General features: G+C 39.3%; 1 protein-coding gene across 1 annotated transcript in view; it reads right to left on the bottom strand.

Moving 5' to 3' along the window:
* ARID2 (AT-rich interaction domain 2) overlaps positions 1-16,979 on the bottom strand; it is a 109,126-nt gene that overhangs the window by 14,957 nt on the left and 77,190 nt on the right. The window contains exons 13-15 of the mRNA XM_082004983.1: positions 14,178-14,312; positions 13,635-13,834; positions 10,415-13,275 (exon numbers count right to left, since the gene is read on the bottom strand). Coding sequence (XP_081861109.1) covers positions 10,415-13,275; positions 13,635-13,834; positions 14,178-14,312 — 3,196 coding nt within the window. The remainder of the gene's footprint in view (positions 1-10,414; positions 13,276-13,634; positions 13,835-14,177; positions 14,313-16,979) is intronic.

Raw genomic sequence — 16,979 nt, 5'->3', positions numbered from 1 at the left:
AAACATGCCACACAACTTCTATACAGTGAAATACAAACATTTCAGAAAGGAAAAAGATGTTCCACTTGCTTGCCTGCAATATTACAAGACACTTGTTTAACAGCGAATTATCTTAAAAGTGACCTAAAAAAGTTAAAAGCAAAGCCAAAATATGTACACACACACACCCCCGCCCCGAATAATAGATACTAAACACTGGACTTCCCCACTTGGGAACGGTGTTTATGTCAGAATACTGTTTCTCTTCTTTCTTTTTTCCTAGAAGGCCCTGGCCAACAAAACATTTATAAAGAAGATTACAATTAAAAAAATTAAGCTTCTGAATATTATTTGGCAATGAATATCTGACATCCTTTTCTTCCCTACTGTTAGAAAAAGAACATTAACACACTTTTAAAGAAACCAAACAAAACTACTTTCAAAGTCTGTGTTTAAGAATATTATAAACGCAGCACTTTCAAATGGTGCACCCAATACTCTATTTACACCCTTACAGCTCTGTTACTGAACAGCTTTAGACTTTAACTGTAAAGAAACAGTTAAGTGCAACTTCTGACATTTCATTTGCTTATTTATTTGAAATTTTCTTCTTACTGCTCTCTACTGGCATTGTGGACAACAGTCATACAAGGTAAAGAGTAACTATCACAGATCGTACAACGCTAATAATATGACCAAAAGGACAGCAAAAAAGTCTCATCAAAACCAAAAAATCTTCGCATGTCCAAGCATAAATCCTGATAAAAGACAAAACTCAGTGGCGAAACTCCTGAACACAGCACAACTATTGTGTGATGCCTGTCACCTGTATGTGCGAAAAGTTGTAAGAACAGACTCTTGAGTCCATTAGTCATAACTACAAATTATTTTGAATTCCGCAATGATTTTCATCTGAAGACTTCTAAGCTATTTTACAGTTTGGGTAATGAATCTTCACAGTATGTTTAACTTTTGTTAAAAGATGTAAGTGGAGCCTTTTAATATCAACGTCCCTTTAACACAGCATTTTTAAACTGAAGCTGACAGTAAAATCATCAAGCATCAGCAGTACAGCTTGTTTTGCAATCTTCACTTGGCATCCTGATATCAAGATATTATGATGGTCTTTATGTCACTTTTTATCCCTATAGAACTTATGTCTCATTTCATGTGCTGGAGAGAGTGTGAACTTACTGAATGAATTTAGTATTTCATTCAATTCTCATCGTTCAATGTGTGGTTCATGCATTATTTACTCTATTCCAAGCAAATCCTGCAATTAATCCAGAATTATGAATTTTCTCAAGGGTTTTCCTGGCAAGATCTCTCAGTGATATTCAAAGATTTTAATACTGTCTCATTAAAAAAATTGTTTAAAATAAACACGGACATCTGAAATATACAACACAAAACGTTACATGCTGAAAATGAAAGAGCACAGAAAGGGAAAAAACTTTCAGGTCAAAAAGTCAAAATTCAGTTTCCCCTCCAATTTCTTTTCACACTTTTTTTTTTTTTTAGTGAAGTAAAAAAAAAAGCTGTTAAATTGAAAAGAAATGTGTAAAATAATTGTTTTTGTTTAGAATTCTCTTATTATAGCTGTACTGCAAAGTAAAGTAGTTTCACTCAAACTTGTAGCATTAGGGAGTTACAACTTCCATGTATTTAAGTCAAATTTATTGCTTGTCCACTGTGTGGATTATATTTTAAAATCAACAGATAAAGCAAAGTTACATTTGTTTTCCTAGGTTTTATTTTAGAAATATTAAGTTCCATGTTCGAACATCTCAAAGTTTTCCTCTCTCCATACAAGAGATCAGAAATACTGCTAATTTTAGTTTTATTTTTTTCCCTCCTCTATTTGCATGTATCAATTTAGTAGTGCATGATACACAGGACATCACTAAAATTAGGTATAGTCTACATTTTTCAGAAATGAAATTCCTGTTTTCCAGAAACATACCTAGACATACTTGCTACGTGCTACCTAGTTTACAGTACTGATATACAATGATTCTGTAAAGTCACTTATTTCTTTAACATATGGAACTATGATAGCCATTTTGTTTTTCCTAATAAAGTCTTTCGGGAAGAAGTAACATTGAAAAAAATTTCCCCATGGCATAAAAATTTCACAAAATTTCCCTCCCTAGCAAAAACATTTAATGATTCCAGGTTCCTCAAGAAAACAAACGCCAGTACTCTAGTATACTTGAAAGCACTTCATGGCATCTTTCTATATTCAGATTAGACCTCTCCATTATATGATTTGTAAACGCTACCAGATTTCACTGGATCTCGGGACTGAAAGGTACCTTGAGCAGCATCACCTATCTCTTATTTTTGAAATACATAAACAAATCATATGACCCCTTTCATAAGTTCATTGAGTGCCATTTTGAGGACTTAGGAGTCCTTATGCAAGATATGAATAAAAAATTTTGAGAAACTAAACACTAACAGAAGCAGAGCAGCTAAATATAATTTGTATTATATACACACACATATAAAGAATACATTTGTATTTAGTGATTTCCTGTCTCAAAGGATCTAAGCTACTCTGCAAAGTTTGCCCTAAATGACAATTAATTCCACATAAACTGACCTGCCAATAACCATGCTTGACTTGTTTCTGGGTGCCCCAGAACATAACAAATTGTGTTAAAGGAGCCAAAACTAACACATTGCACAAAGAAATGACTTCAGCATGAGAGGTAACAAGATGCAGGGCAGTCTGAAGTAAGATTTTGAAAATAGGCACAGAAACAGCATTCTCTGACAACTCAATTCTTTTCTTTAATCCAGTTTCTGATGGCAACCCTTAAAATATCAAGTTTTGAATTAGACTTTTCTGTTTTCCCTATTGTTAATTACTAGGGTCTTGGCAGCAAGATCGTGACTCAAGGTATGTCTAGTAGCTTGCAGTGCCAGGGCACAGATGCAAAATCTCAAGTTTTGATGATAAAAGTTAGGATATCTGTAACTTCAATATCTCTGTGCAAAGCTGGCTGAGTTATGCAGGTTATTGGCCACCAATAGTTTACCTCACAGAGATAAAACCTGACTGACCATATACTAAGGAAAGCAGAAAAAACAGCCAGTCACTGTTCCACTACTTGGGGGCTCTTTACCTAAAGTGCGAATTAAGGACATCTCAAACACACCACCAGCTGTGGCCTGCATGAGCTCAGGTTCAGTGCTGTATAAAAACAGTCTGCTTTCCAGGTCAATTTTTTTCTCACGTGGAGACTGCACCATGTTCAGCTCCACTGGACATGATTGGAATCAGATAGGCTCTTCTAGCACCATGTTTCTTCTACCAGAAGCATATTTGGTATCAGAGGTGAAGGCAAGGTCCAACATGGGAGACATGGCAAATGTTGAACCACAGCTAGTAAGCCCAGCTGAACTGGAGCTGCCTGGCAAGAGCCACCAGGTTCCCTGCAGTGGGACTTTCCATCATAGCAGGTTCTGGCTCAGGTGCAATTCCATCCCAGAAAGTAGCTTTTTTCATTATCCAGCTATTGCAATCCCCATACAATAGTGAGCTGTGGCTATGTGCATAAGTATTCTTTGAAGTAAGAAGTGGAGACAACTACTGAACTTACTTTTTTTCCAGTTATCTTAACCTTATCTTTAATTAACCTTAACTTTACCTTTAGTTTACCAGTTACCTTTAACTACAGTAACTTCTTATCTTCAAGATAAAAATGACACTTTTGAATTGACCACATAAAAGATAGCAACAAGGTATTAGCTTCATCAAGAACCACCACAGACTGTTAAAATGCAGCTGAGAATGCTTTAAAGAATAGCCTTCCATCTTGCTCCCTGGGCCAATGAAAACCAGAATATGTTGCAACAGAGATAAATGTGAGGGGTAGCCAAGGCTGACAATGCTGGCTATACTACTCTCAGAGTATGTTCCTTGAACTGCAATCCTTCAGCTTACTTTGAAGGCACCTGTTTGGTCAGTCATTCAATCCATTTGGAAGGAAAATTCTTTGCCAGCAGTCCTCAAAGAATTATAAATTCAAGCATATAAAGTAAAAAAAATATGTTAAGAAAATTTTAGTAAACTCTTGCAATATGAGACAGTGCTCAAATTCAAGCAAAACTTTAAGAGTTCGTCTTTTAAGTACCGACTCTAAAAATAACATCTGTTACTACTCTACATGTTGGTATTATAGATGAAATATAAAACAATACAGAAGGTCCTCTTAAGATTCTGCTTTCTTGGATGTATTTCACAGAGTCACAGAATCATTAAGGTTGGAAAGGACCTTCGAGATCATCAAGTCCAACCATTAACCCAACACCACCACGTCCCCTAAACCATGTCCCGAAGCGCCACATCCACACGTTTTTTGAACACTTCCAGTGATGGTGACTCCACCACCTCCCTGGGCAGCCTGTTCCAATGCTTGACCGCTCGGTGAAGAAATTTTTCCTAATATCCAATCTAAACCTCCCCTGGCGCAACTTGAGGCCATTTCGTCTCATTCTCTCACTAGTTACTTGGGAGAAGAAACCAACACCCACCTCACCACAACCCCCTTTCAGGTACTTGTAGAGAGCGATAAGGTCTCCCCTCAGCCTCCTCTTCTCCAGACTAAACAACCCCAGTTCCCTCAGCTGCTCCTCATAAGACTTGTGCTCCTCACCAGCTTCGCTGCTCTTCTCTGGACACGCTCGAGCACCTCAACATCCTTCTTGTAGTGAGGGGCCCAAAACTGAACACAGGATTCGAGGTGCGGCCTCACCAGTGCCGAGTACAGGGGCACGATCACTTCCCTACTCCTGCTGGCCACACTATTCCTGATACAGGCCAGGACGCTGTTGGCCTTCTTGGCCACCTGGCCACACTGCCGGCTCATGTTCAGCCGGCTGTCAACCAGCACCCCCAGGTCCTTTTCCGCCAGGCAGCTCTCCAGCCACTCCTCCCCAAGCCTGTAGCGTTGCATGGGGTTGTTGTGGCCAAAGTGCAGGGCCCAGCACTTGGCCTTGCTGAATGTCATACAGTTGGCCTCTGCCCATCAATCCAGCCTGTCCAGATCCCTCTGCAGAGCCCTCCTACCCTCCAGCAGATCAACACTCCCACCCAACTTGGTGTCGTCTGCAAACTTACTGAGGGAGCTCTCGATCCCCTCATCCAGATCATCAATAAAGATATTGAACAAGACCAGCCCCAGAACCAAGCCCTGGGGAACACCGCTTGTGACCGGCCGCCAGCCGGATTTAAGGCCGTTCACCACGACTCTGAGCTCAGCCATCCAGCCAGTTCCTCACCCAGCGAAGAGTAAACCTGTCTAAGCCACGAGCCGCCAGTTTCTCCAGGAGAATGCTGTGGGAGACGCTGTCAAAGGCTTTACTAAAGTCCAGGTGGACAACATCCACAGCCTTTCCCTCATCCACTAGGCGGGTCACCTGGTCATAGAAGGAGATCAGGTTGGTCAAGCAGGACCTGCCTTTCATGAACCCATGCTGGCTGGGCCTGATCCCTTGGTTGTCCTGCAGATGCCCTGTGAGCACCCTCAAGATGAACCGCTGCACTGCATGTGGCTCATCCTGCCCCAACTGTATGGTTTGCAGTGAACTCTTAAACTACATAAATGCAAACCCTTAATACCTGTCCAGACTACTTACAGAACAGGTACTACAGCCTGCTTTCAGTCTCTAGACTGGGTGACTTTAGATTGAGATATGGGAGGGGAGGGAAGGAGAAGACAAAAAAAGGAAGTCTGGCACAGTCATGAAAATGAAGAGTAAAGCTAAGAGTCTTCTGCTAACTAGAATGGACTGTTTACAAAAGGTACTAGTTTATTCTTATGCACAAGAGCTCCTCCATTTGGGCACATGAGCTCCCTGTGTGGTAGGAATAACAAACCCTATGGCTTGTGGCCAGAAATGGCCTCCACCTCCATTTCATGAATGGTGCCATTCTCTTTATGTATTAATGGATAACTCTATTTCAGCATGACACCTGCCCATTTTATTTAAAAGGCCTACTGTGCCATCAGCAGGAGAATATGCTGCATCCCAGCATGACGGGGATCTTGCTGAAATACAGAGCCATATGCAGTTTAAAAGCATTAGGCTGCACTTTGTCCTCCCACCATCAATACATGCACACCCACAGTAAATACATTTAGCTCAACGTTAAACAGTTAATTATTAGTAAAAATATTTTTTAAAGTATCATAGGATTTACAGTGCAGTATTACTGAAAATTTTATGCTTAGCTTCTTCCTGATAATGAACATATATAAAAAGGTAGTTTATAAGCTGAAAATGAGTATAGTAGGATTTGAGTGTGAGGAAGGGGTCAGGTGGATAGGTAGGCACTAAAATACATGCTCTTTTCTTGTTGTTAGATTACTGAGATTTAAGCCTCCTTGCAACAGTGTGCTTCACAAGTACAGAGCAATAAAAGCCTAGAGATTCTGTATTTCAGTACTTCCAGCTGAGAAACTCATTTGCTCTGTGGCTAGGAATGAACTACACCTCCTGGGGCTACACACCTGCTTTCTGGTGCATGGCAATTCTCAGCTTCCCAATCAACAGAGAGCAGGAGCAAATAGTTAAGGCAATGCTCACACCATTTTTGCCACCTAAATTTCCACACAAGCAGGCTTCAAGTGGGCGGCCTTAAGAGAAATGGGAGTGCATTTTTTATGAGGGGATGACAGTGATGAGCAGGGAAGCAATTACTTTAAAAGCCAGGTAAGGCAATTTAAATCAGCTTTGCTCATTTTTAAGAACTTGGTGTGATATCAGAGCATTCCTTCAAAACACACACCAATTGGGACAAACCAACATGGTGATATTCAACAGATGTTTTGGAGGCGTTCGAAGAGGAGTAAAAAAAGTGGAAAAGAAAAGAAAATGTAGGGGTAGGTAATTGCTCATTTCTTTTTCATGCACCAGACCAGCACAATGCCTCAGAAAAGCAATTCAGGAGAAGAGAAAGAAAGAAATAACAGGAAGCCAAGAAAGTGAAGTGCCAGTTCTGTCCCCTCTCAGCTTACAAAACACAGTTGGAAATGTAAGAAAAAAATTGCAACACTGTGTGTATCATATGTTCCTCTTCCAACATAACCCATATACCTATAGGCAAACTTTTGTATTAAAATACAAAAAATAAACATCTTTAAAGCCAGTATAAATGTATTTTTCAAAGAGTTCTGCTGACGTGTACAATTAACATGGAACAATCACAGCTTATACACAGAAGATATCTGTACTTGTCTAACTGGATTTCGATAGCATTACATGGGCTGTCTTCTAAACTGCAAGCATGTAATTTTCATTATTTTAGTAAGCCATTTAAATCAACATTTTCCCCCCCAAGCATATAGTACCAGCCCATTTCAAACTACCATTCATATAATGAAACAAAACTCTTAACTTTTACATTCCCTTAAGAATTATTTCACTCTTTTTCTCGCTTTCCTTAGTTTTTACTTTGCTGTTCCCTTCCTTCCCCTGTTTGTCCTTCCTTGTCTTCAGTTCAAGCATCTTCCCCTTCTCTATGCAGTTCATGGCAAATAAGCCTGCTGTAGTTGCATAAGCAATACTCCTTCCTCTTCCCTCCCATCTCCTTTTCCAGCCTTCCGGTTGGGTTGTGATTTTACTACAAGTTTTCTTCTTCTATCCCTTTCTCACTCCTCTGAAATACAAGCTCTAGTTTAAAATAAAATTGTAAGATAACAAGCAAACAGGAAATCACGCACTAACAGCTTCAGCAGCTCTGTAATTTTGTCATAGCTAATACCCCTTTACTCCCTGTCCCTCACCATTTTTCTACAGTGGGTTGTATTTATAATAAATTTCACACCATCTGCAAAAAGAACCATGTTCTATTTCTTCTGGAAGACACCCAGCATACATTAGATACTGTAGAGAGGATAAACCAATGCAGATGTTCAAGTGAAAACAGTTTTCCTTAGCTGATGCCTCTCAAAGTCAGGGACAAGAAAGTTGCTTATCATACAAGGATGACTCTCAAAATGTGAGGGAGAAAATATATTATACAGGGCCTAATCTCAAAAGAAGTCATAATTAAAACTCAAACTGTGTTCATGAGAATTTGGCTGTATCTTATTATTTCTGAGTCTCTTAAAGATACTCCTAAAAGCAGACTCAATATTGGAAACACTTAATGTCTGCTTTTCTAGCAAAACAATGGTTATTACAGCTGCTCAGCAGCTTTGAGGAGGGTAAAAAAAAAAAGAAAGAAAAAAAAAAAAGAGCTGGCCAGAATGATTTGGTACCGTTTATAGTCTAACACATTAATTTTAAAGGAGTGGCAAAGATCCTTAGAAGTTTTAAGCCAAACTATGATGTTCACTGTATCTGAACAGAGTACTATAAAATGGGTTGTATTGTAAGTCAGTACTTAGCATTATGATAGCCATGATTCATAAATAGCCATATATAATGGTTAAGGCAATTAGCTAACAAATTAGATTGTTCACCAAGATCAAAACTAATACACTCTTTTTCTCCCACATTCCTGTAATTTGGAAGAAAGCAAGGACATCCTACAGACAGGAAAATGAGCTAACTTCCATAGAAGCAGACATTAAACCAAGTTATTTTGATCTGCAAATCTGTACTGAATGGCATACCCAGCTGGCAGCATTTCTGTTTGTACAGGTAATGGAAAATGTAAGAACTATTAATGATAGTGATATTAGTGATAGTGTAAAAAAGAAAGTATCAGTACAGAAAATACTCTCTTTTTTTTCTCTATTATCGTGACAGAACAGCTAATACAGTGCAAATTAAATAGTTAACTGTATTACTCCCCTCTTCTCAAAAATCTGAAAGTCTGTGTTTCAAATCTGTCTGTCTGAAACACAACTGAAAATTCCTGTCATCCACATGTCCAGGGAATAAATAACCATGAGTAATATTCATTCCATTCCAGAGACATGGCCATACCATTTTCTATTCAGCCAAATCCTTAGCAAAGCTGTAATAGAAATTCAAACTGTGTAACAGCTAAAGACACTCGCTGTAAAAACCAAGTCATAGCTTGCTTTTTTTCATCCACACTACAGAAAATCTAGCTCATTCTCCCTAAGCTGCCAAAAGACACTTTCATTTTGGTCAATTCATTTCAAGTAAGAACAAAGATAAATAACGTCTCAGAAAAATACAGATATCTCTGATAAAACCTAAGTGAAAATTCACATGTGAGTTTAAAGACATTTTAAAAACATAGCTCTGTGCAGTGTGGCAGTTAAAAGAAGAAAGAAAAAGAAAGGAAACTTGTTAATTGTTAGTCATGATTTCTGACAACTAGATGAAGAAAAGGCAAAAGAGCTTTCAACAGAAACCTAAGTTGACACAGAAAAAAGAAGTAGTAGTAGCCATCACTTGTTGAATTTTGAGTTCTAGCTCTGTTTAAGTCCATAAGGTCTATACCTGCTACCCCATCAAAAACACACAAACAAAAATCCAACCAACCAAAAAAGGAAGAAAAGACCTGTCTTACCTCAGGGTCAACAGGCACTAACATACACTCAAGATTTCATTTCTCCTCTCCACAGTCCATCAGAACTTTGTAACTGCCAGACCTACTATTCTATTCTTTTTGCTCCTATTCAGGTTAGAAACGTTTTTGGAAAGGAATTTTCCATCCATGTAGAAAGCTAAAATAAATTCTAGAAACTAGAATAACCTTAAACATGATTATCTGGACTTATTAATGCTTACACAACTGACAGCCATACCTCATTTCTAGTAAAGGGTTAGGGAGTAACCACTTTCAAATGGTTAAAAAAAAAAAAAAAAAAATTGATCGAGGGGAAAAAAAAAAGCCCTCTCCAAAGTTTGTCGAACAGAAAAAACACCAAACAATGCATATTGTATCAATTAAAAAAACATTACAAATATTTCACATCAAACATAAATATTTCAAAAAATTTACAAAACAATACTTTCTCCTGACTGTAGCAAACACCTAAAGCAAACCTTTCAAGATCACCTTTAAATACAAGAAATTCCAACTCATTTTAGCAATCCAGCAGAAGTTGCGGTGATTAATTTGCAAAAAAAGACATATTCACCTCTTCATAAGCAATAAGGACCAAGAATAAAATGCAGAACAATTCTGACATTTTTACAAGACTATACAACAAATCATCATTGCTTTCAGAACAGTTAATCCTTTAAGGAAGAGCAGTTCTTTCCTTACTGTGTATTATCAAGCTGCAAACTATTTTAAATTCCACTACTGTTATTGACATTGAAGCAGTATGCAAAATGTTAGAACTTTAGTCCGTGAAAGAACAGAAACCATAATTTTCTGAATAGCTGTTGCACAGTATTTAAAATATTGACCGAGTGTACATTTTCACCCCCATTATTTCACAGCACTAGTAAGAATCACAGTTGTAATAAACATAAAAAGAACACCACAACATACCTGTGTGACCATGCTTTGTATATACGTGGTTGGATGCTGCTGCTTTTGTTGAACAGCACTTTCTATTGCTACTTTCGCTACAGTGCTTGGATCCGCTCCAGCTGGCACAGCAACCATAGTTGCACTGCAACCAGCATTGTTGGGGTCACTGATTGTAACAATTCTAACTCCTACTTTATTTGGAATTCCTGGAACAGTTTCCCTGTCATTATCCTCTGCTGGCCTCTTTACAGTTTTGCATTCTGCTGTGCCATTAGTAGACCGAACTTCGGATGACAGGGTAGACTGGGACACTCTAGGTCCTGAGTGTGGAACTGCTATGATTTGATGCCCCTGTATAACAGAGGCTGTAGATTGCGGTGAGACAACTACACTTGGGCGTTGCTGAGGCACATCTGAATTCAAACTTGAAGCTAGAGGTCCATTAGGTAAATCAGTGTTGGTACCACTAAGTTGCTGGGTTAACAGTTTTGCAGCCTCCTGTGTACCGCTTACAACAGGTGAACTACTCAAAGTTAATACAGGCCCATTAGAAATTCTTTCCCCTTGATCACCTTTGGCAGTATCTTGCTGCGTGGCATCCAAATTCCCTTGTTGTTCCACTGAAGATATCTCACCATTTCCTACATGATTGGAAGTTTTGTGATTTGGAATGTTTTTGCTCAAATGAGAACCATCTCCGTTATCAAAATCACAGATTCCATTAACTAGGGGCTTCTTCAAATCATTTTTAATTTCCTGTGTGTCCATTTGTTCAAAGTTCTGCTTTCCAGGAGCTCCGTTCTCACCCATTTCTAATGATGGCCCATTACTGACTTGTGAGCACTGATTGGCCTCATTCTGAGTTTTCCCTGAGTTAGAAGGAGGTAGACTGGAGTCACTATACTTTCTCCCATTTAAAAGACTTCCCACCTGCATTTCATTTTCTTTTGCATCCCCATTGCTGGTGTTTGCAGCTCCTCTTCGGCAGGAAGGATTCTCCATAACTTCAATTTTACGTTCATGAATATGTAAACCTGTTGCTTCCTTTGCTTCTTCCTCCTTTTGGCAAATTATTTTATCACCTTTGAATGGGGGAGCAGCAGTACATGGTGATTGTCCAGCTGAAGGTGCTTGAGTAGCTGGAAGTGTTTGCACCTGTAGCCCAACTCCTGTCTGTGCTCCACTCACTGCAATTCCTGCTGGAGCAATGATTTGAGTTGCGTTTCCCTGACTCACAGTTGCAGTAGCAAAACTCGTATTTGGCACAACTGTTATCGTAACCTGGTTGCCAGTAGTCCCTTGGAAAATAGTTGCTGGGCTATTTGAGATCAACTGGCCTGGCAATATCTGTAAATTAGAAATGGGTACTGTTTGTACTGGCCCTTGGGGCTGGATTGCACCCGGGACCAGCTGAACATTTTGCTGTCCAACTAGCAGCTGCTGAGCTGGAGACTGTCCTTGAACTCCAAAACCTGGTGCCTGGTTATTGGCCATCTGATAAACCACCTGAGGGCTAGGAGCTCTTGCATTGTTAGGTGGAGGAATCTGTGGAGCTGGGAGTATAAGCTTCCCCCCTGGAGTTGAGGGGCCCCTTTTCGGAAGAAGCAGTTGTTTTATCAGACTAGACTCACCAGAGTTAGGTTGGCCAACTCCTGTACTAGCTTGTTGTGACTGAACTTGCATTTGTATCGGTTGTTGTACCTGTACCTGCTGCTGCGATGATGCTGGTGAGTGTTGCTGCTGCTGCTGCCTCTTTACAGAAAGCATCTGGCTGACAGTAGGAGGGGGTCCTTGTGACTGAGGAGTGGTAGATGAAGATGACATAACTGTAGGGACTTGATTATTTGTAACTGGACCTGGGGATGGTGAAGAAGATGGAGTAATGCTTGGCTGTCCAGTCAACTGGACAGTTTGACCAGCGGGAATAGAAGCTGGATTAGCAAGCACTATTTGATGAATGGCTGGTGCGTATGTTTGACCTTGCTGAGCTGGCTGGCTTACAATCACTACACTTTGCTGGGACGGTGGTGGAGGCTGCTGCTGTGGCTGCATCGGCTGCTGTACCACAGTGGGTGGAACTTGCTGAGATGGCAGAGGCTTTGGTGCAATATTCTGAAACCCTACCCTAGATGTTGGTGGGTTTTGGACACCTGCGATTGTAACCATCTGCCCAGCTGCTACTTGGAAATTTTGAACTGTGGTGGCAGAAACAATGTTAGATGCAGAGGTTGTGACGTACTGCTGTGGAGCTATGATGACTGTATCTTGTTGCTGGTTGCCAGCAGAGGACTGCTGAGATGATGGCTGCCCAGGTTGTGATGATGTGCTGATTAGCTGCTGACCCTGTGAAACTGCTGAACTGCATGCTGGTATGTTTTGTACTCTGCCAAATATATGACCCTGAGGTACAGCTTGCTGAATTACTGTAACAGGAGTGCCTGAAGGTATCTGTCCTGGTACCACTGCATGCAGTGGAGACTGTTGTTGAATTACAGGTTGGTGGTGAAGCAACGTCTGAGAACTAACAACAGTAACAGACGGCTGTTGTCCTGTAGTGCTGTGATTTTGATTAGAAGCTTGTGGTGCTCCTCCTACTGCAATAGTAACAGGAACTGCAGACTGGGGAACAGAGCTCTGTATTACTGTGGCCTTCACTACTTCACAGGATATTGGGCCTTTATTCTGTATAACAGTCACTGGAGCATTTTGTTGCTGCTGTGTATGAAGAGAAGGATTTTGTGGAATTCTAGAAACAGTCTGTGCCACAGTATGAACACCTTGAATTGGAAAAGACATCTGTGTTGCTGTCAAAGTTGAAGACTGGTTAATAGGGGTCCTCTGATAGTGATTTCCTACGCTTGGTAGCCCATGTGGGATCCCTGTTGAAATAAACACAGTGAAAGTTTGGAAGCAAAAATTATTTCAAAACACACTAACATAACAATTTTTTTAAAATCCAAGGCTTGAATTTTTAAGTCTATATAAAACAGTTTCCCTTCTCAGCTATACTGCATCTGAATTAATGATGCAGCAACAATGGCTTGTCTGCCGACAAGTTTATTGGTTACAAGTCATTAGAATGGCACGCAAGTACGTACTGTAGTACTATTCCTAACATTATTGAATAAAATCAATGAAAACATGCAGCCTCAACTTCCAACACTTTTCAAAAACTTTTGTCTTTTATTGCCATTTCAGAATCAATGCAAAATACTTGGTATTTAATTAGTTTAAAAACCTGCTGGCGAAGGAGACGAAGACACATCAGGAATTGAATCAACCCGGACAACTGGGGTAGACGAAGTTGGTTGCTGCTGATAGTACATCTGAATGGGAAGTGGTATAGCTCTCCTTTTCACTCCTACCACATGTATATGTGCTTGGCCATTGTTACTTGGATCTTCTACTCTCTTCACTGTATGATTTGGAAAGACAGTTCTGCCAAACACAACATAAGTCTATGTTAATAAACGCAATAACTCAAATCTTTTTACAATGTTTTTGTTTTAACTCACTGTTCTTCTGTGTAGAGTAACTGCGCTAATGCCTGCATCTTTGCAATACAGCAGGAATCTCCAATAGCACCTGAGTATTAATCATTGAGGACTAACAGGTCTGCCAGATGGTTGGCCAAGATCTCATACAAGCTAAATGAAAAATACAATACCGCCAAAACCTACTTTGGAAATTATTAAAAGGGCTATAAGCAGAGAAGGAACCCTATCAAAGATCCTGAAATAGAACAATTGTTTCTTTATTGTTGCATGACTTTTTGTCTTACCGCAGACATTTATAAAATCCAGTTGATGTTAGGATTCCACCTCGAGCTAATTTACTACAGGTAGAGAGGTATTCAGAGTACATTTCTGCTCGAGAGACTGAGCAATCAAGATTCACCTCAAAATGTGCGTTCAACCTGAGGATGAAAAAACAAACTATGAAGCAAAATATAGAGAGTATTTATAAAAATGTTGTTAAAACAGTTCTGTCTGTATCCCAGAGACTTTTGAGACCTGGTAACAACATGGAAAACAGCATTTTAGTATACTGTCTTGTCTGTTCCAGACTTTCTCCTTCTCACTGCTTATGATTCAACACATATGACTCCCAATACATGTGGTCAATTTTAGATGCGATGTCTTATTTACATATGTAATATGCAATATAGTTGCTACATATGCTTTTTTTATTGTATATTCAGAAACAAAAAAAAACCCTACATTGTTTGGTGATGTCTCCTCCCCACAGCTCTATTCTCATTTCTTAATGATTCTACTTTAGCAAAACTGGATGCTAGCTAATTCTTGATCAGAAATTTCTGTCAAAAGCCAATGTCTGTATCAAAACCAAGATTTTGTTAACTGATCTGCTAATGCAGTCTTACTTTAAAACACAAGTAAAACTAGAGGTAAAATAACAATCTCAACCCTGTCATTCTGATACAGGTGGGAAGGCAGGAAAGAGGGGACTGGGATTCTAAGAGACTACAAACACACACACTCTCATTCCTGGAGGCCCACTCTACACAGACATCAATAAAACCCTTGAACAACCTGTTCTGCCTAACGTTCAGTTTCCAGGGAGAGTAAGTATTTGTATCTCTACAGACTCTCCACAAGCACACAAACCATCCAACCCCTACCCAAGAAGTTGTGAGGGAAGGAAACACTTTCTATCAGTTTCATTTTATTTCTTTCAGATCCATTATTGCAACCCAGAGACATGAGAACAGTTCATCCCCAGCAGCAAATGGAGGTAAGTAACAACTCTTGCACCACGCTCAAATACCAGTACCAGAATATAGGCTCAGACCGAATAAAAATATTTTTTAAATTGTCAGCATTTACTATATGATGCTAACACTTTGGAAAACTACACTGCATTCTCCTTTGTAGAGTCCTACACTCCCAATATAACTACGTGCTTCAAAAGGAAAAAAAAAAAGTGATTACATTCTTTAAATTGTGTTCACTCTTAACCAGTAAAGAGCAAATACGTATAATGACATTTTTCCTGCAGTTCAGTTACAACTTTATTATTACAAAAATTGACATTGCACTGTATATACAAAAAGTCCAGGTGTTAATTAAACTTGGCATATCAGACAAATTACTGCCCAGATGGGTATGTCATAGTAAGCTGACACACTATCACCAGTACCAGTGAACTGAAGATATTCAGGACTTACAATGGTGAAACAGGATCTGTGATTAGCACTTTACTGTCACATGCACTTACCTTACAAGGACTCCTACTTGGGCTAAGCTGGCTAATAATATATCCAGGAAGGTCAGTTTAAATACCTTGTCTTTCTGCTGCTTCCAAGAGATAGTAACTTTTCTAAATTCTGCTGTTACGATTTACTCATTTTTCCCATTTCTCTCAATGGGAAACAATGACTAAAAGATACCATGAAATTTACATGAATATAGGACACTCCATGTTAGCATTGATAAAAATGCTTGGAAGAGGCTATTCCTCTGCTCTCATTTTGCATACTTAATTTTTTTTTGGCAGCACAGTTAGTATTTAAGGAGAATTTTCAGGACTAGGTGTTAATTTTTATTTTTCACTAGCTATATCTACCCATGACTAACAAGAAGAAAATCAAGTATAAAATAAAAGTATTCAACACTGACAGCTGCAGAAGCACACAGAATCAGAAACAAAGCAGGCATTCCAAGTATTCCTGATATAATGCTCTATGGTTTGCTTCATTATTTTCCATCATTGGATGGTATCGCACAATTGCGGCATGGTACCTACCCATACTTATTTTATCAGTCAAAATTTCTACTTTACCTTTTACACTGAGTGCAAAATTCACCTTGCCTGCAACTTTACTACTGAAAGCTAGATTTCTAGTGCTCTTTCTAGTCAACAGAGAGAAGGTGGCAACAGAAGGTCAATTTGTAATGTCATCAGAAACTAGGCAAGTGAAGGCAATTCATTTTACCATTGACGGAATCTCTCACTCCATTAATTGAAATGGCAGCCTAGAAAACCAACTTTGGCTAGAGGCCAACTTGCAGATTGCTAAATTGAGCTGCAGAGATTCCAAATCCATGATTCCCTGTTTAAAATGTCTAGATGTGAAATTTCTCAGTCTTTCAGTAGCGCACTAATACTTTGCAGTGTGCAAACAGAAGCATGGGAACAACATCAGTTGACCAACAAGAATCTGCAACATTTCCCTCATATAATCAAAGTGTTGCTGGAAGTACAAGTAAAACACGACCTAAAAGCACTAAGCTTTGACAAATTCTACCCACTTTATCTTGAAGGCCCTTGTCTGATCAGTAAGACAACTGATGAACATAGGAGTTGTGGAGCAGCAGAGGTGGAAGGGTCCCATCGGGAACCAATTAATACAAATATTTAGAATGTAAGTAGATGCAAGTCAGTCAAATAGTTCAATAGAAAGATCACCTGCAGTCTGCATGAGAACCACAGGCGGAATAGTTTTCCTCTAAATATCTGACAACAGCAATATTAGTTGGAAGCAAGAGAATTTGGATGGAAAAGGCTTTGATCTTCCTTAACTTGATTGTGGTTCACAATGATCACATGGGAGTTTTGCAGT

Source organism: Phaethon aethereus (assembly GCF_964289735.1).
Source record: "Phaethon aethereus genome assembly, chromosome: 1".
NCBI lineage: Eukaryota > Metazoa > Chordata > Aves > Phaethontiformes > Phaethontidae > Phaethon > Phaethon aethereus.
The sequence above is the reverse complement of the archived record's forward strand: the minus strand, read 5'-3'. Positions and strand labels throughout refer to the sequence as shown.